This window comes from Electrona antarctica (genome assembly GCF_951216825.1).
Source record: "Electrona antarctica genome assembly, chromosome: 18".
NCBI lineage: Eukaryota > Metazoa > Chordata > Actinopteri > Myctophiformes > Myctophidae > Electrona > Electrona antarctica.
This window is the reverse complement of record NC_136799.1, coordinates 13,092,967-13,118,149: the sequence shown is the minus strand read 5'-3', so window position 1 is coordinate 13,118,149 and position 25,183 is coordinate 13,092,967. Positions and strand designations below refer to the sequence as shown.

The following is a 25,183-nucleotide window of genomic DNA, read 5'->3' as shown; positions in this document are numbered from 1 at the left end:
CTCTGCACGAGTCTGGAACTGGCAAGGATTGATGAGGCGTAATATCAGTGATTAATTAGCACTCGTATGCCAAGCCTGCACAGTGAAATGCAGAGTGTTAATTTAACTAAAACCCTATATACGTCCCTACCCTTCCTTCTTTTCCTCTACACACCGAATATAGCCGATCTACAGGCTTGTGAGCTTGTAGATCGGCTATTTTCACCAAATGTTCACAAATATTTTCACGTCGCCTAAATATGCAGCCCGATCTCACCCAAACACGGTGAAATAACACAGATTGGCAATTCCGTACATACACTACTAGAAAACATTATTTTGACATTATTCACGATTCTGTGCTATTGGGTTACAACTCGGACGGGGGCTGAGTTCGACACGGCAACTTGCACGCTTTAGCACGTGCGTGCGGTGGTGTCTCTCGTGGCTCAAGTTCGGTAGAGAGACGGCGCCCCTCCATCACAGTCTATGGGGAGGATTTCACTGTAATATGTATACGGATTTTGGGGTTTTCTAGTAGTGTATGTACGGAATTGCCAATCTGTGTTATTACACCGTGTTTGGGTGAGACCGGGTTGTAATATGACCGGGCGGTGGAGGCTCAGGGGTAGAGTGGCTGGATGGTAACTGCAAGGTTGCCAGTTCGAACCCGGGCTCCCCCAGAGTTAGTGTCGAAGTGTCCTTGGGCAAGACACTGAACCCCTAATTGCTCCTGATGTGCTGGTTGGTGCCTTGCATGGTTTCCGCCAACCATCGGTGTATGAATGTGTGTGTGAATGGGTGAATGTAATGCACAATCTATGTAAAGCGCCTTAGATAAAGGTGCTATATATATGTACCATTTAATATGACATGCCCAGAATAGCTTTGTTATAGGGTCTATGCGGTTCAATTCCCACTGTGGATGTCACTGTTATGTGTAAAGAGTAAAGACAGCGACATTGAAGCGGTGGTTTTTGCTTTCTATATTGCCATGACAATCCACTATTACTAATCTCCTGGAGTTGACCACGGATGCATTGGGTCGTGAGGACACCAGAATGCACTAAAACAATGGTGTCCCTTCTCTTCTCTGTGCCACCATGCAGTCTGTCGGGCTGTCCGCGCGCCACCTCCGCCATGAGGAAAGCCAGGCTCTCCGGGATGGACATGCTAACAATAAAGCAGCAGCACTCCAACGGTACGACATGCATACATCCAGTCACACACACAATGCCAACCAATCAACAACAACAACAAAAAGAACACCAGACACAGAGCGGAATTCCAGTTCTCAGATAATGTGCCAATCAGGACAGCGTGGGCTCCCGAGTATAGGTGCCCAAATTTGAAATAAACAGCCAATCAGAGCTGAGATCTAAATAATGAGTGTTGGACAGGGAAACACCAGCCTGAAAGGAAAAGGCTGCAATTGCTTGGCAGTAATCACAGACATGCTGAATGGATCCGATGCTAGCCAGTAGTAATTAGGGCAGAGGACTGTTCGCTGTGGACTTTAGCTTCCCTCCTTGGGTAGACTATACCACCGTTTCACAAACAGTGGGTCGGGACCCATTTGTGGGTCACGGACCAATCTTTATGGGTCAGGACTCGTATAAAAATCACATTTTCTTTTCCTACATTAAAACAAGAACTGATCAATTATCAGTTAATTACCAGCGGCTGCCTCCAAAATCCAGAATTGTGATATGAAATGTAAATATCTGTCTGTGTGTGTGGAAACACACACACAGATCTGTCCAGGTGACTCTGTAACTGTGACAGTGTAGCCTTAGCCTACTACAAATGGAACCAAATTACCAACAACTTACCAAATTACCCTTTATAACAATAAACTTTGAGACTGTACAAATGGACCGAGGTCGGCGCGGGGGTCCGCGGTAGTCTGCGTGGGGGTGACTCGACTGAGACTCAAATATGTTACTGTTACCCATTAAATCAGCGGGTGTGCTCTTTTCTCATGCAAGTCTACGCACTGTTTTGCTGCGCTGCACTGTTATGCTGAAATTAGTTAGCCTAAATAATTCTGAGGCATCATGGCGGCGGCGCCGCTCACGCGACCGTTTAGACAAATGGCATTAAAAGTGTCTCATCTTTTGCCTCTCGACCTGAAAGGTTTGAGAAACACAGCACTATACCAGAGACTATGATGACGTTTGTGTGCAGGGATCAAAATGCGTTTTTCAGTTTTAATCAGCTAAAACGCAGCCAATCGGTCAAATAATTCTACGAAGGCGTTGACTCGGATATCTTTGTTGCGTATTACTTCAGACCTGTTTCGGTTCCCTAACGTGAAGAAGAAATCGTAGTTGATGGTGTTGGAAATAGACGAGGGCTGGTACTCATACATTATTGATGGCGTTCCCTTCCTCCCCTCCAGGGCTGGAGCATGAAGAAGAAATCAAACAGCTGGATGAAGAAATCAAAGATTTAAGTGAATCGAATTCACAAGTGGAAGCAGACATGATCAAACTTAGAACGCAGGTACAGTCAAAACCAATGCGATGCTTGAAAACATGTTTTCTTTTCCTAAAGACACAAAAACACGTTCAACGTGTGTGTTCACAATGATGTTTTTGTGTGTAGGCGCACATGTGCAAAAGGCTTGGGGGGGGGGGGGGATTAATATGGAGCACCGGTCCCACTGATATTGTGAAAATAGCCTTCTTGTCATGTCAATATCATGATATCGTCTCAAGTAGAAACAAATACACAAAAACTTTGAATATGGAGATAAGAGGTTTCTGCCCGACAGCAATGATATAAAATATTAGCCCATGCCGTGTGTGTGTGTGTGTGTGTGTGTGTGTGTGTGTGTGTGTGTGTGTGTGTGTGTGTGTGTGTGTGTGTGTGTGTGTGTGTGTGTGTGTGTGTGTGTGTGTGTGTGTGTGTGTGTGTGTGTGTGTGTGTGTGTGTGTGTGTGTGTGTGTGTGTGTGTGTGTGTGTGTGTGTGTGTGTGTGCCTCTGTGCCTCTGTGCCTCTGTGCATTTGAATATATTTGCAAACGTTATACATAAATATAATATAACGCTGTGCTTTTCCCCCCAAACAACCCTGTCCTCAGATCACCACAATGGAGTCCAACCTGAAGTCCATAGAGGGTGAAAACAAGGTGATTGAACAGCAAAATGACTCTCTCCTGCATGAGCTGGCCCACCTCAGCCAGTCACTGATAAACACTTTAGCTAATGTCCAGCTCCCTCATATGGTAAGGGCCACCAGGACACGGCAAGCTGGCAAGTTACCCACTTGAACCCTATAGCATCCTAGCCTGGTTAACCACTCCCCCTTCAAAACATTTCATCTGTGAGTTGAATGAAATGCATTCAAGGGGGAGTGGTTAACCAGGCTAATAGCATCCCTATTTCTTAGTACAAAAAGTCCGTTTGCACACCTACTAAATTGGACAGGTGCGTCGGCATAATGACCTTGAGGAAAGCAAAAAAGGGGAGTCCAGAGTCTTCACTTACAAAAAAGTATAGTTTTTGAATGCAGATACTTTTCGGTCGCTTGGAACTTCATCAAGCATCAGATGAAGCAACTGATGAAGGTCAGAGCGACCGAAACGTTGTATCTTCATTAAAACTATACTTTCTTTTGGTAAGTGACGAAAGTGTGCGGGACTCCCCCTTTTTTGCTCTACTCGGGGGGGAAACATTCAAAATAGAATGGCTGATATCAGATCTACAAGGTCACAACGTGTTGAAGAAACACGACCCGTCGAGAGCTTGTAGGTCGGGCTATCTTCAGCGTAGTAGTCTTGCGTGTGCCAGACACATCGGATAAGAGATCTCCGACCTCTACTGATAACATGGTGATATCTAAATTCAGTGATGTGGGTTTAAAACTGTGTGGAAACCATTCAAAAATATAACGTCACATAACCGATGCAAAGACTTTAGGGTGTTCCTTCACATTGCGGATTGGTTTTCAAAGCAGTGAGCATAGATTTGTTACCGCTAGTTTTCTCTGGCGTCCAATGTGCCCATTCATTGAATTTAGATTCCCCCCCCCCCCCCCCTACGTATCAGTAGGTGGAGATCTGTGACCGAAGGCAATTGTCTGTGAAGAGATTTGGTGCAGAAGGGGAAAAAATACCGCGCAGATACGACCCGGTTATCTAAGTATTAGGGCAGTATTATGCGTGTCTTAAGTACCAGGTCTTATTACTTAACTTAAGACCTGGAGGCGTGGTCAATGCTGTTTAAGACACGCATAATACTGCCCTTAGTTTGCTAAATATAGAGGGTTTGAGTGGTTACAGAACTAAGCCGAAATCTAATATTTTATGAGCTAATTGAGTTATTTGTGTACTTAACCAAAGCCTATTCTGCATGCTTAGACTAAAATGTAGAGCGGTGCTTGTCTTTCCAAGCTGTAAGGGGGAGTTGAGAAATGAGAGGCTTTTTTTTATGGATTGGAAATGTGGAGAGTCACAATGGTATGGCAATGCATTCAAGGAGTGCAAAAACGGATGCAGAAGTCATACAGTCAGTAATTACAACTGATTCAACAATGTGGTGTGATCTCATCACCATTTTGACTCTCATTACAGGATGTTTTGGTGGAAATGAAAATCTATTTAATGTTATGTAATCTAATGCATACTATATGAAAGAACCTCGGATAGCTTTTTTCTAGAGATGCACGATATAATCGGTAGCATATCTAAAAATAATCCAGATTATTTTCACCGATATTGATGACGCAATAATAATGTGACAATGTGTAAATGGGGCATTTTTATCCAAATCGCTTTACATAGATTGTGCATTACATTCACTGAATTCACACACACATTCATACACCGATGGCGGAGGAAACCATGCAAGGCACCAACCTGCACATCGGAGCAATTAGAGGTTCAGCGTCTTGCTCAAGGACACTTCGACACTAACTCTAGGGGTGCCCGGGATCGAACTGGGAACCTCACCTTCCCATCTGGCCTCTCTACCGGCCACTCTACCCCTGAGCCACTGCCGCCCAGTCTGCCTGTCTCTGTCTCCCTTAAGGGCATCAGCTGTTAGTGGGGAGGGTTTACCATCTACTTTCACAAAATAAAAAAGAGCAATGAGTTCAATATAAATATAACATAATAATGTAATATTTCGGCCGATATGACCCTGGAAATAATCTGTGATCATAATTTCAATATCGTGCATCTCTACTTTTTTCTATACATTACTGTACAAAGCTGTTTCTTTCCCATGTCAATTTTGCTCCTATCTTAGCCGTCACAATGCTATCCCTTAATGTCACTTCCTGTAGACACTATTCTCTCATAGTGAAAAATGCAAACCTCCATAATCCTTGACAATGAAGGAAAGTCCTCACTAGTCCCATGGCTCAAAAACAAGTGATTTCTAGGGAAAACTGCCTTTCCAATAGATATTTCAAATATAATAATATATATTATAAACATAATTTTAAAAATACTTGCATTTAGATTGCTTAAATGTGGCATTCTGATTCTGTAAGTTGGATGCAAATGTAGGCCCTAGGCCTAGAGCTGTGGTTTGGGCTCTTAGAGTATATACTCTAAAGGTGGCCTTACACTAGCCGATTTTTTTCAATCTGAAATCTGATAGCACCACACACTACAGGATAATCGGAGCGGGGCAGAGCAAATATCAAACATTCTTGATGTTGATCGGGCCGATCCTGATGGCGCTTTGAGCGGTCGGGCACCCCCCGAGCGTCAAAAATGCCCGATTATCGGCTAGTGTAAGGCCACCTTAAGTTTGGGCTCTAGAGTGCTACTGTTTGCCCAGCTTTTAGCTTCCCTGTGTCTGTTTATCAAATACTGCCCCCTAGTGTCTATATTATGGAATAACAGCTCTGTGTGTATTTAATATGATATTCCTCCATGTCAGTTAATAGTTGTGTTTCGCCACCTTTCCCTTCTGCAGAAACCCCTGACACACAAAGAGGCTCCTCCCATTAGAAATAACAGCTGCTTACAGATGCACCAACGAGTAAGAACATGTTTTTCTTACTTTTCTTACTGTAATAATACATTTTGTTTTGTGTCTTTGTTTATATGTCTGTCTGCAATACTGTTCATGTGACCATGTGTCATTTTATTTTTGAGGGGTGATAACCCCTCCTATATCCAGCTTTTAGTGTATGTAACCCAACTTTTGTCCTAACACAAACATTCAATGCCATTGACAATGAATGAACAATTTTGAGTGTTTGTGTAAACACAAACGATGCGTATCACAAACAAAGGTGAGGTGACGCAAATTCTGATTGGCCGGAATGATATGATGTACAGTATGATGATATACGAAGATAAGAGCGCCCCTCACTTCACACGGGTGTGATTTTTGAGGGGCCTAGCCCCTCTTATATACAGCTTTTGTCCCCACACGTCTCAATATTTGCCATTGACAATAAATGGTAAATGGTAAATGGTGCATTTATATAGCGCCTTTATCCAAGGCGCTTTACATAGATTGTGCATTACATTCACCCATTCATACACCGATGGCAGCGGAAACCATGCAAGGTACCAACCAGCACATCGGGAGCAATTAGGGGTTCAGTGTCTTGCTCAAGGACACTTCAACACTAACTCTGGGGGAGCCCGGGTTCGAACTGGCGACCTTGCGGTTTCCATCCGGAGACTCTACCCCTTAGTGGAGCAGATTAAGTCAATATATCATAAGAATCGTTCACTTGATCATACAAGCACCAAAATTGGCACACAAGTGCTTCGGAACCTACTCTCTCAGAAAAGTACGTTGTCCACTTGAAAAAACAAAATGGACACCATTTTTCAAGATGGCCGCCATTCGAGGTGGTTTTAAACAGTGTTTGAGTTATATTGAGCTATAAAATCCTATTGTGATGGCCTATACATCAAAATATATGTTTCTGAGTATGAGAAATCCAATTCTGCATTTAGAACATCAAAATTATTTAATATTATGATGATACAATGGGAATTAAACGATAAAGTGGGGCAGATTAAGTCCATATTCCATAATAATCCTTCATGTGGTGGTACAAGCACCAGATTTGGCACAATTGATGTCCAGGATGTACTTTCTAGGAAAAGTATGTTTTCCATCTGAAAATCCAAGATGGCCGACCAGTTTTCAAGATGGCCACCTCGTCAAATTAATAAGTAGAACTTTAGTGAACAGAAATGTGTGATCCACACATTGATCCAAACATCAAAATGAATGTATTCTGATGGTGTCAATTTAATTCCAATATGGCCGCCAGTTTTCAAGATGGGGGCTATTACGCAACTCCAAATTTGCATTTTCGGAAGCTGTCTGATCACAGATATTGTTGAAGGGCAACATCACCATTCATTGAAATTCTGTGATCAAGCTCTATTGGTTTGTAATTTTGTATATAAGAGTGATGTCAAAGCACAACCAGGACACACTGGTGACATCACTGCTGTGAGACTCCGCATGGGGTTCAGTGTCGGCTTGTAACGTAGCTGTAGTTGTGGTTTACTAACTGTTGTAGTCGTATACTCACTGTAGTTTGTAGTATACTTTAGTGTCCTAAATGCTATCTAATAAGCCCCTGTATACTGTATATCTCAAATAGATGTTTAGTTAGTTGTAGCATTGTAGTTGATAGCCGCACCTGAATTGACAGGATGTGTCAGCGTGGGAGAGCTGAGACAAGGGTAACAGGGATTCAGTTACCTGGATGGTGTACAGATCGCACAGGACTTGCACTGGATGAATGGTCGGGCTAGGTGTAGGGCACCAGATGCTTGAACCTAGATGCATCCCATATTTCAATGTGCTTTGATGTTTTGTACGGTTGGGTGGTAAAAGGATATATCCCTCGGCCTTTAACACAAGATGTTCCGCTACTAAAACTGATTGGAGGAAGTGTCAAACAGATACGAAAGAGGAGTTGAAGTCTCCCCGTATTTCAGGCAATACACCTGTTGCCCATCATGTTAGACTCATCCAGATTGGATGATGGAGGTGGCAGTGAGGATACATTGAGGCAAAACAGTACAAAGTATCACCAAAATTGTCGGGCAAATGTTTAGCAACTGAAACTCCAGTGTTCCACTAAGAGAGCAGCTGAAATTCAGAATGATCCTGGTGAAGGACACGCAAAAATGCAAAGAGTGCAGTGCAGCGGATGTGATCCCCCCCCCCCCCCCCCCATCGAAGCCCTGTATGACGATCGTTGTGTCAGCAAAGCTCGTCGTGGAATTATGAGGGACCCAAGCCATCCCAACCGCAGACTGTTTGAGATGCTACCACATGGAAAACGTTTTCGCAGTCTCGAAGCCACTGGAAATAGACTGCAAATAAGCTTCTTTCCCCAAACAATCAGATACATGAACGAACTGATAAGAACCAGGGGCGAGTTTACCTAACTTTGCTACTACAGGGAAACATGTACATATGTTACTATTTTTATAGCACTCTATTTTTCTAGCACTCTTCCCTTTGTTTTGCTGTGCTTGCTGTGTTTTTTGTTGTTTGAATATTATGCTATCTATGCCGCTGCATTGTCATTGTAAGGAAGCCAAAGAAAAATAAGTTTTACTCTTATATACCTGTACATAAGATGTAACAATAAAGTCCAACCTTGAACCTTGATCTACGTTCAAGCATCTGGTGACCTACACCTAGCCCGACCGTTCATCCAGTGCCATTTAAGTCCTGTGCGATCTGTACACCATCCAGGTAACTGAAGCCCCCTTACCCTTGTCTCAGCTCTCCCACACTGGCACATCTTGTCAATTCAGGTGCGGCTATCTAACTACAATACTACAACTAACTAAACTTCTAGTGGAGATATATACAGGGGCTAATTAGCATTTAGGACACTAAAGTATACAACAAACTACAGTGAGTACACTACAACAGTTATTAAACCACAACTACAGCTACGCTACAAGCCGACACTGAACCCCATGCAGAGTCTCACAGCAGTGATGTCACCAGTGTGTCCTGGTTGTGCTTTGACATCACTCTTATATACAAAATTACAAACCAATAGAGCTTGATCACAGCATTTCAATGCATGATCAACGAATGATGTTGCCCTTCAACAATATCTATGATCATACAGCTTCCGAAAACGCTAATTTTGAGTCACGTAATAACTGCATCTTGCAAACTTGCGGCCATATTGGAATTCAATTCCAACACCATTAAGTTCTTACAGTCAGAATACTTTCATTTTGATTGGATCATTAACACATTTCTTGCATTTGACGAGGCGGCCATCTTGAATACTGGCAGCCATCTTGGATTTTCAGCTGGATAAGGTGCTTTTCATAGAAATACATCCTGGACATCATGTGTGCCAAATTTGGTGCTTGTACCACCAAGTGAAAGATTCTTATGGAATATTGACTTATCATCATAATATTCAATAATTTTGATTTGCTAAATGCAGAATTGGATTTCTCATACTCAGAAACATACATTTTGATGTATAGGCCATCACAATAAGATTATTCAATCAAACTATAGTTCAAACACTGTTTAAAACCATTTTGAAAGGCGGCCATCTTGAGAAATGGTGGCCATTTTGTTTTTTCAAGTGGACAACGTACTTTTCTGAGAGAGTAGGTTCTGAAGCACTTGTGTGCCAAATTTGGTGCTTGTATGATCAAGTGAACGATCGTTTCAGTAATCTGCTCCACTACCTGAGCCACCGCCGCCCCGACAATGAAAGGAGAAATTGGGTCAAATGTCCGCCAAATATGACGTAAATCTTGTCACCACACGTCTCATATTTACCATTGACAATGAAAGGAGAAATTAGGTCAAATGTCCGCAAAATATGACGTAAATTTGTACGATGACAAGAGCGCCCCTCACTTCACATGGGTGTGATTTTCTCTTCAATATTGACATAACCTTACGCCCATTCAATCTATTTGTAAAGGCTCCTTTTCCACTATGTAACTTTCCTCTTCTATCCCGGAATTGAACCCGGGTTCCTGTGCAAGTGCTGACATTTTTTACCATTGAGCTGATAGAGCCTGCCCTGCTTCCTCAGGGGATACGTTGAATCTTGGCCATCAGAAGGTCAAAATCTGTGTCAGATCCTGTGTCTATACAGTTGGAGGCCATCGATATTGTCCTTTTCTTTTTGCTGAGGTTTGCGTGATCTGCGCAAAAGGACAGTTAACCCATTTTGGGCGGGAACCCCTTTTGGTGTTTTAAACATTATGTTATAATTTAGCTATTGAAAAATAGCAGATCTACAAGCTCATAGCGCGCCACCGAGTGGCGCGCTACGAGCTTGTAGGTCTGCTATTTTTGAAAAATCGTGAAAATATTTATTTCAGAAAACTGGAGGATTTAGAAGGATTTAAAAAAAAAATTAGGTCAGGCCTAAATGGGTCAAATGATAAGGGACAATATCGGTGGCACCCAACTGTAGGTGAGACATGGCCTTTGACACGATCTAAATACTGTATCTCAATAGAAGAGCAGGGAGACAAAATACAACCACCACAATTGTACAAGTTATATTGTATTAACATACTGTACTGTACATATTCATTTAAAAAGGTACATAGTGCCGCTTTAACCACTAAAGCCCTATTTCATACTTTCAACATTTTTAAAAAGCCAAAGATGATCTACAAGCTCACAATGTGTAGATCTGCTATAGCCGCAATTTGCAACACTAGATTTGTTTTATAATGGGTTGAATCGTCTCAATACAATACAATTTCTTATGTTTTATATACCACACTATTTTGCATATTTATATGTGTGCCTATTATTTTATATTATAGTGGTCATATGACATTTATATGTAGTTATATTATTATTTTCTTCCACATATATTGTACATATAAGTACATTATTTGATTTACACCCTGAAATCTTGAATAAACAAAACTGAAAAGCAGCCCATTCATCCAAATTGAAATGTCTGATTTGCAACATTAAACTCACCAACTGCAGCTGTAAGGCCACCTGTACGGAAAGCTTGAATTATCCTCTTTCTATCTGCAAACTGTTTGTTTAATCCAACTCCGCCATAGACATATTATGAGCTACTTTATGTCAAGAGTGCTGGAGTGTTTCGTTTTCATTAACGCATTGTGCTGCTGCTTCCTGCATTATTTATGTGCAAATTCGAAACAAGCGCTTCCAAACTCGAACACTTAGAAAAAGTGGAATTTCTTAGCAGAAAGTAGCTTATAACATGTCTACAGTGGATTTTTATGAAACAAACACTTTGCTGATTGAAAGAGGATAATTCAAGCTTGCCTTAACATCTGCAATGTTGGTGAGTTTAACGTTGTTTAATACAATCAGATCAGACTTTTCTACTTGGATGAATGGGCTGTCAATGGAGGGTCTTGCAACAACCCATTATAAAACTAAATCTAGTGTTGCAAATTGCGGCTAGATCTGCTATACTGTAGATCTGCTATTTTCACTTTTTTATATGGTTTAATGACATTAATAAAATAGGGATGCCGGGCGGTTAATAATGACAATGAAATAATGTCAATAAAAGATTGTTTCAATATCATATAGGCCTGTTATCTAAAACAATTGGATGAACCTGCTTTTGTTTGTTTGTTTTCTTTCTTTCTGATAGCATTCTCAGTACACAGTGAAATCTGTAGTGTTACGGTAATACTATACAGTAACAGAGCATTCTGGGAACAAATTCAGTATACAAACAAACAAACAAACAAACAAACAAACAAAAAAAGCCCCTTTTTTACCCTCTGTGGCCAAGCTTGTTTCAATGCCACAATAACAGGAAATGAGGTATGGACCCTCCCCTTTATGCTACTTTCCGTCTGCTTCCTGCTCAAGGGCCCGCCCACTAGGAGCTCTACAATTCAACTATCCAGCGATCATGCTGAGAGATTTTCACTGCAAATTGAAAATCTGTCTTCAGAGATTACTCTGAGAGTAAGTCTGAGAGTCACTGTGTGTACAAATGGAACCAAGTGCAACCTTACAGGTCAATTATGGCAGGGGTTCTCAACGTTTTTGGCCGGGGACCCCCGGAAATGCTTTGGCAATGTCTCGGGACCCCCGCCCCGCCCCCTCCCGACCCCCAATATAAATTGACTGCTACAATAACCTTAAACCATTTTGGGCAGGAACCCCTTTTGGTGTTTTAAGCATTGTTATAATTTAGCTATTGAAAAATAGCAGATCTACAAGCTCATAGCGCGCCACCGAGTGGCGCGCTACGAGCTTGTAGATCTGCTATTTTTGAAAAAAAGTGAAAATAAAATTTAAAAATAAATCCTTTTTTTTTTCTTTTTTTTTTAAATAATTTGGGGACCCCCCAAAATAATTTGGCGACCCCCCGAGGGGTCGCGACCCACGGGTTGAGAACCCCTGAATTATGGTACCATTGTACACTGGCTTAAATAGGCTCTATGCACATACGCCATTCTGGAGTACAGTGGTTCTCAAACCTTTTAATTTCAAGGAGGACCCCCATAACTCTGAGAGTGTACAAAATGTGCACACTCTCAGAGATACACACCCGTACAGGGCCATTTTTGGAACCCACTCAAGGACCCTTTGAGACCCACTGTAGCAGAGTGTTTCCAGAACGTGAGACAACATGCACAATAGCAGCACCCTGACTCTGTTTGACCAGAATGGAACAGAACACCTGTGAAGGAAGTCGGAAGAGGCCTGGGAGTAGGATGAGATATTTCCAAAATGGCGTATGTGCATAGAGCCTATTTTACTGTACTGCATCCTCACATGGACCTGGTCTAATTGTAGCCTACTGTTTTTAAAATCCCCCACCTCTACAGGAGCCAATCAGCGAGCAGAACTTCGATGCTTATGTGACCACTCTGACGGACATTTACACGAACCAGGACCAGTACCAGAGTCCAGAAAACAAAGCCCTGTTGGAAAATATCAAGCAAGCTGTCCAAGGCATACAAGTGTAACCCTGCAGCACGCAAGAGAGATTTCCATTTTGTTTTGTTTTTTTCTCCAATAGAAGTGACTGGTAGAGCAAAACTCACTGATATATAGGAAAGACACAGTGACAGACGCATCTCCTTTTTTTGGGAGGTCGGAGCAGTAACTTATAGTGTTATGATACCTTCAATTATGTTCTTTCAAAGAAAAAGAAAAGTCGTTATGCGTATAATAACTTCATGGTAACTGTTTTGGTTTTGGTTTTGGGTCTTGCTTTGAGGAAGAAAAAAATAATCACACCGGCAAAATAGTTTTTGAGGAGCTTCACATTTTGTACGTTTTCATATGAGCTGACATAGTGTCATGTAATGTTTCTATAGCTGCTCATGTATGCACATTTTTAGTGTATATTTCTGAACAGTAAGCTAATGATTATAGGACATTGAGTTCTTTCTATTGCTTGACAATAAAGCATTTTAGATGAAAAAGCTGAACTGGACAGTGAAAAACACGCAAAAAAAACACAAAAGACAAAAAACAAAACAAAAAAACAATCCACTTGGGGAAAATCAAGCAAAGGGGAAGCTAGATTTTTGTTCTCCTCAATGGCAATTTTGAACTTGACAATTGTAGATGTTTTTTGCCCCACATCATCTAATTCTTCTTCTTCTTTTCTTCTTTTTCTTCTTCTACTTCTTCTTCTTCTTCTTCTTCTTCTTCTTCTTCTTCTTCTTCTTCTTCTTCTTCTTATTGCGTGCAGATTGTTCAACAGCAAGGACTGGTTTGCGAATTGCTTTATTTTCTGAAAATGCTTGAGAAATTATTGTCTTTTTTTGTTTTGAGAGGTGAGGGGGAAAAAACAAAGAAAAACAAACAAAAAATAATTTGTAGCTGTAGGTGGCGGCATTCTTTTCTTTAAATGGTGCTGTACAACGTGTCTGGAAAGGAAACTGACCTGATGTATGTATGAATGTATGTATGAACAGTTTTATTGTAAACATCATTACACGGAAACCCAATGGTGGAAATCCCATTATCAAGGAGAGGCGGTTCACTTCTAAAAGAAGGGGGGACAAAGCCTGTCTCTGTGTGGTGCATGCATGGTCACCATGCTCTTTGTCACATAATCTGAAACTAAAGTGACGTGTAATGACAAAGAGACAACATCTTAAGCCTGATTTATTATTGCAGAAAACAGCCGACACATAAGCTAAACAACACGTCGCAGATGTGATGCGTCGTACGCTTGTAGATCGGAGCATAAATGAATTACTGTAGACATTAGCCTTCCTCATGTGAATCCTGTTCCATTTTAGAGACTTCCGTCGCAAGAGTTGAGAGAAGTCTCAGCAATATGATAATGACATCATTTGTTTATAAGTAGATCATGGGATGCAATCTGCAAATGGAGAGAGAGAGAGGGGGGGAAAAGTTTGGGTATATGCAATTTCTTGTTTATACACATAGTGGGGTAACATGAATCTTTTTAATATAGCCTATGTAAAATATTGATTTTTATACAAATCTTTTAATACATTAAAAAATGTCTTTTTAAAAAACAAAAATGAGGGAGGAATCTTGGACATTCAGTTTTGGACGTGAAGGTCTATGAGTTCCACTTTCTTTCTGTACGATTTTGCACAGGGACACCTTCGTTTCCATGTTTTGATGTTCTTACAGAAACTAAAAATTAAAAAACAAACAGTACCCGGGAGCCTAAAAGGAGGGTCGCAGAGGGTTTTGTAAAGAGTATTTATAGAGTATGACAGCGGGACTTACAGGGTCACTGTCCCCACTTATGTGCCAGAAGACTATTTGCACTTGTCCTTGAAGATATTATCATTAACATGCGGCGGCGTGCAATTTTTCCCCGGGTTGACCTCTTTGGCACACGATTGGAGCAAAAATGAACTGCTATGGGAGCCACTGTAGGTATTGACTTAGTACCACGGAATGAGGATGAACAGGGACTTGAAATCAAGAGAGGATGACAATTTTAAAACCATAGCAGTTATAACTGTAGGCTATTATCAACTGTAAAAAGAAAAAAAAAACTTTTTTCCTTCTTCATTTTCTTTTTCGGGTATGTCTTTAGGAAAGATGAAGTTATTCCCCCCAGCTGCACTTTATATCAAATCACTGTACAAAGAATTAAATAGTCAATCAATTCAAGTCAAAAAAAAAAAAACAGAAAAAGAAAACAGAAGAAAAATGAGGGCTCGTTTCCCTGCGGCAGGGAGAGGAGTCGTCTCCAAAGGGGTGATGCATCCAGTGTCTGTATGCCTGACTGTATGCACCCTTTTCATTCTGTTGTGCTAGTTGTTTAGCGAAACCATGTTCAGAATTTGCCTTTTTTGAGAGCTAATGCAAGAGGTGCTTGTCGTTCACCTGATCAAAAAGACTCGTCTATTGTACTTTAACTGTCCTTCGTTCAGGACACTACTATCCATTCGCCATGACTGCATACGCCTTTTTCCACAGCATCGTGTCTGCAGCTTTTTGCCAGTATAGTAAATGCTTTCAGTAGAGTAACAGCTAGTTCCAGTTTTTAAATTAAATTCTCATTATCAAGTAAAAAATGGAGAGGGATATTTTAAAAAGCACAAACCGGCTGCTCATCTGATGTTGGTACATATTAAATATTCAAATTTGAAAAAAAGAGTTATCTGTGACTATCTATAGGGAACCACACAAAAGGGTGTCACATATTTAGAATGCTGACTTTTTCATATAAATTATTGTGAATTCATCAGAGTTTATTATTTTGTTTTGGACTCGTTTTACTTTGAGGTTGATTTCAGTGAATCATTACAAAGACAGGATTTTGTATAAACTTGTGCTCTCTGTGGAACTGAAGTTTGATTTATTTTTGTACTACACAGCATGGATTTGTTGACATTTTAATTTTGCTATAAATGTGTGAAATCACAAGTTGCTGTGATATTTCATTTATAAATTGTGAACTTTGTACAATTTTTGTCATGCTGGATGTTGACACATCTTACTCTGAATAAAGAAAAAAATGTGTTGCCACAGGCCTGTAAAAATGCGATGCTCTCACTTTGTTGTTGAGGTTTAATGGCATTGCATAGCTGAAGAAATGAGCACTTCATAATGAATAGCACTGCTTCTAGTCAAATTACCACTACATTTCCATAATAATAATTGGTCTTTGTCAGGTGGGAAACCTCATATGTCCAAAACTTACTTTTCAGGATTCAAATTCAAAAATAGAAAAAGTAGCAGATCTACAAGGTCAAAGGCCTTTGAGCTTGTGGATCTGCAACTTTTGATGCTATTGGGTGCGTTCGAAATGCGCCCTGAACGCACTGGTGTGCTCTCTTGTCGTTCGTTTATTCAGTGCACTCGGTGCGTTGTCGTTCGAAAATCCAGTGCGCTGCGCACCGGGTGTGCCGAGTGCCCGCACTGAGCGACCCTACCCTGAAGCTGGGGTTGTCCGGTGTCGGCGGTGTGAATGCGTCACAGCTGTGGTCGTTCGTAAATAAGGCACACTGTGACGTCACCGCCCACCACACTCAACAAACTGACCACATTCCCGGTGCGCATTTCCGAACGCACTTTGTGTGACGCTGTAGTACGATCAAATACTGCATTAATTTACGGAGGGGAAAAAAGGTAACAAGACAACTCACCCTTTTTGCACCTCCAAGTGAGTTGTCCGGACATCTCACCCCGAAAGTCCGGACAACTCACCAGACATCTCACCCCGGTGAGATGTCTTCACTTTCGGGTGTGAGCTGTCTTCACTTTCGGGGTGAGTTGTCTTCACTTTCGGGGTGAGTTGTCTGTGAGTGTTTGGCTGTTTTCCGACTGACTGAATATGTACCCTTTGACCTCTTTTATATACTTTACTGAATATTTCACAAGAATACTTTACTGAATATTTCACAAGAATATAACACAAAAGTGGGGGTGGTGTCAATCTTGGTTTGCTATTCAGATGTAATTCAGTCAGTAGGCCTATTAGAACTGTGTTCGTTGGGAGTGCAGTCTTAATTAGCAACTTTGTACAGCTGTGAGACTCTGCCTTTGAAGCGCAAAATCCCCCCATGTCCCCCTCAATGCTGCATAGAAAGAGAGTGAGAGAGAGAGAGAGACACTCTACTCCAGGGTTCCCCAATTAATTTTCCTCAAGGGCCATATTTTGATTAGGGTACCAGGCTGGGGGCCGAGTCCGCACGCACAAGGTTGAGGTCTTGAATTTTCAGGGCAAGACCCCATTTGAAAAGGATGCCCAGTTTGACATGCATAGGCTACTGACCCCCATGTAATGCCATTTATATCTGGGACCCCAGATATAAAAGAAAAAGGGGGGGCGCTCCGCGGGCCGCAAATGGCCCGCGGGCCGCCTATTGGGGAACCCTGCTCTACTCCTTACTTACAACAGTGTTTCACCTGATTTTACTGTTAAATAAATAAATAATTAGCGTGTGACTGCGCACGTCTGTAGGAACCGATATTTAAAACTGAAATTGAATTACTGTAATGGGTACCACGGAAAGTAGGCTACAGACAACTCACCCCGCAATGTCAGAAAGTGAAGACAACTCACCGGGTGAGTTGTCCAGACTTTCGGGGTGAGCTGTCCGTCTTTTCCCTTTACCAACTCACCCAACTTGCCCCAGCGGAAAGTACAGACAACTCACCCCGCCATGTCAGAAAGTGAAGACAACTCACCGGGGTGAGTTGTCCAGTATTCAAAAAAAATGGTGAGATATGAGGTTTCTGTCTGACAGCGACGCACTACAGTTGAGCTGGCTGTTCTTCAGTAGCCTACCAGCAGATGTCAGCAAACTATTGTAATTAAAACACCCTGGCTGGCACTGGCAGCAGTGTGCGGTGATAATTATTTTTGGAAGTTTGTATAGAATGACTATAAGTCAGTTTATGTTTCAAAACATTTAATCTTGTGAATGAAAAAACGTAAATTAGACACCCCCACTTTTAGCTAATTTGCTATTTTCTAAAGATTGTTTTTATACATTTGAAAACTTAAATGGACCAATTCTGCATAATGAGTAGTTATGAGAAGTACTTCCTACTTCAAGTATATTTTGATGCCAAATACTTTTGTGGCCTACTTTTTGAATTCCGGGATTTGTAAGTATTTCTACATTTCAGTATTGATACTTTTTTACCAATTGAATTACTACTATTAATACAATGCACCCACTCCCTCTCTCTGTGTCTGTCCCCCCTCCCCTCTCTCTCTCTCTCTCTCTCTCTCTCTCTCTCTCTCTCTCTCTCTGTCTCTCTCTCTCTCTCTCCCCCTCTGAATTCCTCAGCCTTACAATAAGTGAGTTGATGCTAGTCTAGTGGGGTGAGAGAGGAGTAGCTGGCTAGCGGTGTGTGCTGCTCTGCTTGCTCTGCGAGCGGCTCACTCACTCACTCCTAGCAATGGCGTTGTTGTGGACTGGCCAGTTCTTCTCTCCGTTCTTACTCGCGGTCGCCCTGTTGCTGATAACCAGGGGACCCCCGTGTGTGTCCTCCTGTCCGAGTCGCTGTCTATGTTTCAGGACCACGGTGAGATGTATGCATCTAAACTTGGAAAGCGTGCCGGCAGTTTCTCCTCAGACTACAATCCTGTAAGTATTATAAAAGCCTGCAGCGTGAATATAACGGGGTTGGATGGAAAAAGCCACTTGTGGAGTGGACGTGCGTGCGGATTTTGCAGAAAGGCTGGGAGGCATGCATTTCTGATGAATGCCGCCCCTGTCGGGCTGTGCATTGATTGCTTCATCATAGCCTTGCAAAACTGCATTTTGTTGAGATTTGATAGCCCAAAAAACTATAAAAGCTAAAGTATGTTTTTCTATTTTTTAAAGAGGGGCTTTCTAATTTCAACTTTGATGTGAGTGTATAAGTTGATTGTGGACAAAGAAGACTTATGTCAAATACTGTTCTGTGCACAATGTACCTATACGGTTATGACAAGTTATGACACCTGCCAATGAATGCAGCTGCTGCCTGCTGGGTTTTGAGTCTGCTAGCTAGGGGACTATAGGGAGCAGGTTTGTAGGTCACACAGCTGATGAACCCATGTATGCATTGCAGGCAGGCAGCCACAACTAAAGTGTTGGAATACACCAGGAGTTCTCAAACTTTTACATTTCAAGGTCTCCCTTTAACTCAGACCGTGTACAAATGACCCCCCACCCCATTGAATCCAGGACCCCACATTGAGGACCAACGGGATACATTGCAGTTACCTGTTTGAGACCATTGGCTTTGTGTATATATGCACACACAGTCAAATGTTGATTTCACCCAGAGAGTGTGCAAAATGTAACCAAAGTGGTGCTTATACATTGTTTGGTTACATGTTGTCCACTCTCCTCCGAGTTACACGTGGATAATGGTTAAGAGATTAACACTGAGCATTTTGCTGTGTAGTAGGAAGCCTCAACAAGTGTGAACTTCTCCCTCTCTTGCAGGCGTCACTTAAAGACGTGTAATGAATTATGAATTAGATATTCTTGGACTGCAACCGAGAGAGCTCGTCCAAGTAGCCTTTATCAAAGCCACATTCTTTCTCTCGGGGGCTCCATTAGGTGTGTTATCGTCAAGTCTTTGGGAAAACACTGGTTTTAAAATACTGTGGGAAGGAGAACCCATTGCATATGGTTAGGTCCACTCTGTAACCCTTGTCAGGGAGAATTTCAGCATTCATCAACGCCGGAGCTGTGCTGCTTATGCATGTTGAATTATTGTACCTTGTCCTTCAACCTTATGGTCCAGTACACCACACTGACGTATAGCTACAGATAAAGATATCATTCAGACAGAATCCCGTCATTTCCCTTGAAATCAGAAGCCGCATCTGGGCGCCTGACTCTCGGACTTAAATGGCATGTTTGAATTTCTATCCTAGGATGAAAGGGAGGAGTATTATATGACCTCTGTGTCCACCACTTGTGCATGCGTCCCTGCATGTCGACGGCACTCCAACCTAGGTCACCCAGTCAAACACTTTGTCTTTTGTCACAGCCCCCCAACAGCCAGCCAGCCCGACAGAGTACAAAGCGTCGAAACAGGACCCGAATCTTATAAATATGTGCCACCCCTTCTCTTTAATTGAGCCATGTGACACTGGCTTGTGTTTCTCTCTCGGTGTCCATAATGCACGGCCTCGCTCGCACCAAAATAAAGGGCCTCATTGAGCCGGTCAGTTTGGGGCACAAAGGGCCGACTCAAAACGGCCCTAACCACAGCAGCCACAAGCAGCATGCTTAGAATTAGCCTTGTTCACAAACATCTGCAGGCATTGGCAAGGCCCACAAGCCCTAGGAGTGGAAGACCAAGTGGTCCAGGGCAGGCCGCCGTCCTGACAGCCCTGCCCAGCTTCACTCAAAGGAGAGACAGAAGGCGTCGCCTTCCCCATGTTATGGATGACGGTGTTAAAGCATTGTTTAGGCCAGGGGTTCTCAGCATGGGCCCACCTTTGGGCCGTGAGGGCATTGTAAGCAGGCGACCAAATAATTGGCAAAGCACTAAGAGTTTAATAATTTAATAATGTAATAAAAAATTACTTATAATAATAATTTGTTTTTTCTATAAAACCTTGAAAAAGTAATATGTTTTCATTGAGATACCAATATACAGGAACTTAAAAGTATACTATAGTCTCTATCGGGTCGAAACTGTTCACTGTCAAACTGTTACTTTTCAAATTTCAAAATAGCAAAAGCTTGAAACGCGGTGCAAAGTGACGTGTTTTGCGCTTGTAGATCTGTAAAAAGTTAGAATATGGAGCTAAGACGTTAGTTCCATTTGATCCAAGCTGGAACACACTTGATTGATTAAAAATGATTCATTAAAAATACACAAGTCATGCTCTGAAAATGCGTGAGAACCACTGGTTTAGGGCTTGCCTTGTGCCTTTTCTGTCTGAGTGTGAAGAAGCTGGAGTCTGGTCTGTGGTCTGTCTGTAGCGGCTGATCACATTAAGCCCCATTACACAGTAGTTTGACTGGATTAAGAGCACCTCCCTATAAAGGGAGGTTGATGAGAGAGAGTGTACGTAGGTAGGGTCTCAAAACTGTCTTCCTTTTGAACCATGACCAGTTAAGAAAGGACAATCGATAACGATTGGATCTGAATTCTGCAGACAAAACATGATTCAGGACTCAGGAGTCTATAGTGTCTTCCCCCCCGGAAGTCACTAGGTTAATTCGGGGAGATAACCTCACCACTGGAAGGTAGCCTACAATAAGTGCTGTACAGTACAGTATAGTATAGGCTAGACATTGCATTCCTCAACTCTCCACCTGGCAGCGTGCCAGGTTCTGGCTAGGAATTTCCTGCTTGACCGACCATACCGTAAGAGTCAGATGTTCCACACTCCATGAGCCCCCCTCAGCGCCTCAGTGTGGTGTTTGGGTTGTTTTTGTTTGAGAATGAATACAAGGGAACCGCGGTTGCACTTCCGTGTTCACCCAGAGACCACCAAGGCTGGGGGCCTTCCTCCAATCATCTTTTCATTCAAAGTCTCATCTTCATTCTTCCCCTGCCTGCATGCGTGCATGCGTGAAGTCAGAAGTGTGTGAAGCCTATACAGCTTTCTACCAGATGGCTATGTCTTAATCAGAGACCCATCTACAGTACTTGTTATCTATGACTGTACAACCAGCATGGTACACACTCTCTAGGGCTGTCATGATTACGATATCTTACTTGACGATGAATTGTCGCTCAAATAACTAATGCGATTAACGATCTAATCGTGTTTCTGTCATTGAGCATTGGCGCATTATTATGAATGAAAATTACATTTCTGTTTGGCTTTTAGGTTTCGTAAACCAAAGGTGCACAGGGCAGATAAAAGTAACGTAATTGAATAACTTTATATAAACCATGAATAGTGGAAATTGCTGATCTACTCAAAACGTGTCATAATGTGACACGTTTCGAGCTTGTAGATCTGCTATTTCCACTAGTTATGAAAATGTTTCAACATGGTAATGATTATATGAAGATGATTATGCAAAACATTATTGTGATTATCTCAAATTTCCATTCTGTGATTATGTAATAATCGTGACAGGCCTAGCTTACTTAAAAGTAAGTAATGTACTGTTATGAAATCAAGTTTCACACAGTAAACGTTGGCGTCTTCCTCAAATCAGGCAGGCATCTCTCTCTCTCTCTCTCTCTCTCTCTCTCTCTGCCATTTCCTCTGGGCTGGTCGAAGACGAAAAGCTCCTGTCCCAGAAGTCCGGTCACGCACATGGGCTTTGTTCCAACAAGTGTTCTGCATGGCATTCGGACCACGAAACATGCAAACTTTTTTTTTTCTTTTTTAGTTCTAGCTGGCTTACATTTGTTTTTCAGCTGTTCTCTCCGAGGGCTTCTCTGTTTGAGGCATGACAGTAAATTGCACTGGATCGCTGTAAAAACACCGCTCAATCCCTTTTCAGGGATTTCCTAAGTTGGAGAAATGATTACTTTCCCATTGTTAGCTCTGTTTTGCCAACAGCAGTCATGAATCCACTATAGTTGACGCTTGCTCCTCTGTACTTGGAAATGGCTGCTACCACTTTCCGAGCTCAAGGAATGGCTTTAGCTTCGGGAAGTGTTATGATTGTTGCATTTTAATGGTGCCCTCATGACATGTAGCCTAATACACCATTTATCATAACCATATTTACCCGTCTTTGCTTTACTTGTTACCCTTTGTGTAGTTTTAAAATATATACACGTTATTATGACCATGGTGCCGTGAGCGAGCTTTCACATTGCTTGGCACACCAGGCATACATTTGTTTCAGCATTGTGAAAGTGTAGCCTTTATTGCAAACATATGACAAGCTCCATGGCAACGGGGAGTATGCCAGCTGTAAATGTGTCAATGTACTGCCTCATAAAGTGGCTTGTTGCGGGCTTTTTTTTTTTTTTTAGCTTCTTGATGTGTGTAATCTTTGGTACTCGAGCACGTTGTGTCATTTGTATTATTTGCATTGCCTCTTGCGCAATCGCTCTGGTGAAAGTGGTACTTAAGTGCCATTGTTTATAAAGCGTTAGTGTGAAACTACATTCATATTATAGCTATTAATATCCTGTTTAGAGTTTAGAGAAAGTTGATCTTTTCCCCGTGAGCCAAAGGCTTTCAAGATGTGCATTTAATAGTTTGTTTAGTGGGCCTCCATTGATTTTATGTGACGCCCTAAATTTAGTCAAATGGTTACACCTTTTGTGTGATGTATGAGTCGTGGTCTGCTTCGTTTGGTCTGAGTGTCTAGAGATGATACAAAGACTCCAGATGGAATTATTTGGAGCTGTTGCACAGCAGAGAGTTCAGTTCAGTGGGGGTTGGGGCACAATGTGTGTGTGAGTCGACTATGAGGCATGAGCTCTGCGCGTTAATAGTGTGTGAGTCGACTATGAGGCATGAGCTCTGCGCTTTAAGAGTTATAATTTGCAGATACGTTTACGAGGCACCCTCCCTGAGAGGAGTTCTTTGAGAGGCCAGAAAGGTCAATTACTCGGTGGTCAGCCACGGGCCACATCTCTCTTACGTTTGCCCCTCATTTTCTTCCCCTTGTTCTGTCTTTTTGTGTCATTCATGGCCACCGACCACCGATGGCTTGGTCAGACTGAGTGACTGTGAGTGGGTCAGGGAGGGGAAAGAGGAGTTCCATTGTGTGGAATTTGCTGCAGTCAGGCTTTGTGAGGCGCTGGGTCTCTCTGCAGCATTATGGAATGCAAAGCCCAGAAATCCCCAAAGCTTTGCTCATTTGCACTGGGAGATTGGGCCGAAGATAGAACCCCACTGGCCCCTTGTCTTCCTGTGGCTCTCTGACGCGAGGCCAGCTGGTGAATGTTGGTGGAATACGTTGTTCAAGATTGCCTTTCACATTTGATCCTGATAAGTTGTGTTCCTGAATGATGGAGTCCATAGGTTGTTGGAATTCACAGATTGACCTACTTCATCAGCAAGCGTGACCATGACAACTCTGTAAACTCTATTGAAGACCAGTGAGGAGAAATGGACCACATAGCCCAAACATACTGTAACCCTTAATTACCCAGTGGGGGTTGAGTAATGAGCCTTTACAGCTGCAGATAGGATCTTTATGACACTTGGGAATTTGGGATAAATGCTAAAAGGACATCTCACAAGGCTTTAGTTTTAACCACAAACCACAGCGTCCCCATTCATTTTATTCTACAAACATAGAAGATCTGCAAGCTCATGGCACGTTGCAACGCGGTAGTGTGTTGTAACTTGTAGATCAGATCAGCTATGTGAAGGCAAAGAGATTTGTTGTGTAGATGGAAATACTAATATACTAGTATACCTAGTATAGAGCCCTGGGGGATGATGTTCTTTGTAGTAACTAAAACATTCACTGTCATTCTAAACAATTGGGAATCTGGTCGATCTTATAGTGATTTTTGTGTGATACTCGTTCGACTCTCATCCGTGCATCAGTAATGAGTGATTATGACAACAAGGCTATGCCTACATTTTTTTTTAAATATGTGTATGTATGTATGTATGTATATATATATATATATATATATATATATATATATATATATATACTCCTTTTTTAGTTAAAGTTGAGATGGCCCTCCATCCCAGCCATACTTATCTGCGAAGAGAAAAGCCGGTGTCAGGCCTGAACATCGGTCAGATGTATTTCCCCCAGATACGATATTTCATTCACAACACTTGTTTCATTCACGGAGAATGTAAACAAATTTGTAAAGAGTCGATTCCTTGAGCGGGGCTTCCTCCAAAATCCTGCTACTTCCGTCGATACACTCTACACAGCCTAGGTCTTGCCCAGCACATACCATTCCCATTCGGTCAGCGTGATGGGATTTTGATAGTCTCCGTGCTGCACACTGGCGCTCCCCTGTCAACAAACCGATCCGTGTCCTTGCCCTTCTGGATGACTATTGCAACGATCGACCGCAGCCATGTTTGGAGATCCAGATCCACTGTTCTTCTTCCGGGAAACCGAGCAGGGAGCCAGCCATTTTCTTGTTTAACTAAGAATGACTCACGAAAACGCCTGAGAGTCCTTGGCATGTGTCACACGGCCAAACAGTCCCCTTAGCTAGAGAGAGAGAAAGAGGAGAGAAGTTCACACATGGCACTCAGATGCTAGCTTGAACAGGACAGACGGCTCATGCAAGAATTCACTGATACTTCTGCAAAGAAGAAACTAGAGTTTACAGTAATTTAGGCTCATTTGACAGTGAGCCCAAATTGTTTGTTTTTTTTGTTTTTTTTTAATAAACAGAGTCTGCATTTCTCCTTGCAATGTGAATTA

At 42.1% G+C, this 25,183-nt stretch overlaps 2 protein-coding genes across 3 annotated transcripts in view; both read left to right on the top strand.

The window, feature by feature from the left end:
* Positions 1-13,107, top strand: part of LOC306942867 (myelin transcription factor 1-like protein) — a gene marked incomplete at its 5' end in the record, with an annotated part of 89,226 nt that extends 76,119 nt beyond the window's left edge. Inside the window, 5 exons of the mRNA XM_079529015.1 lie at positions 1,089-1,180; positions 2,381-2,484; positions 3,065-3,208; positions 5,910-5,975; positions 12,767-13,107. Of these exons, the coding sequence (XP_079385141.1) occupies positions 1,089-1,180; positions 2,381-2,484; positions 3,065-3,208; positions 5,910-5,975; positions 12,767-12,907 (547 nt within the window). The 3' untranslated portion in view covers positions 12,908-13,107. The remainder of the gene's footprint in view (positions 1-1,088; positions 1,181-2,380; positions 2,485-3,064; positions 3,209-5,909; positions 5,976-12,766) is intronic.
* Positions 13,108-18,236: 5,129 nt separating this feature from the next.
* pxdn (peroxidasin) overlaps positions 18,237-25,183 on the top strand; it is a 104,446-nt gene continuing 97,499 nt past the window's right edge. For both annotated transcript variants that reach the window (XM_079528846.1, XM_079528845.1), the window contains exon 1: positions 18,237-18,487. In XM_079528846.1, the coding sequence (XP_079384972.1) occupies positions 18,300-18,487 (188 nt within the window). In that variant the 5' untranslated portion in view covers positions 18,237-18,299. The remainder of the gene's footprint in view (positions 18,488-25,183) is intronic.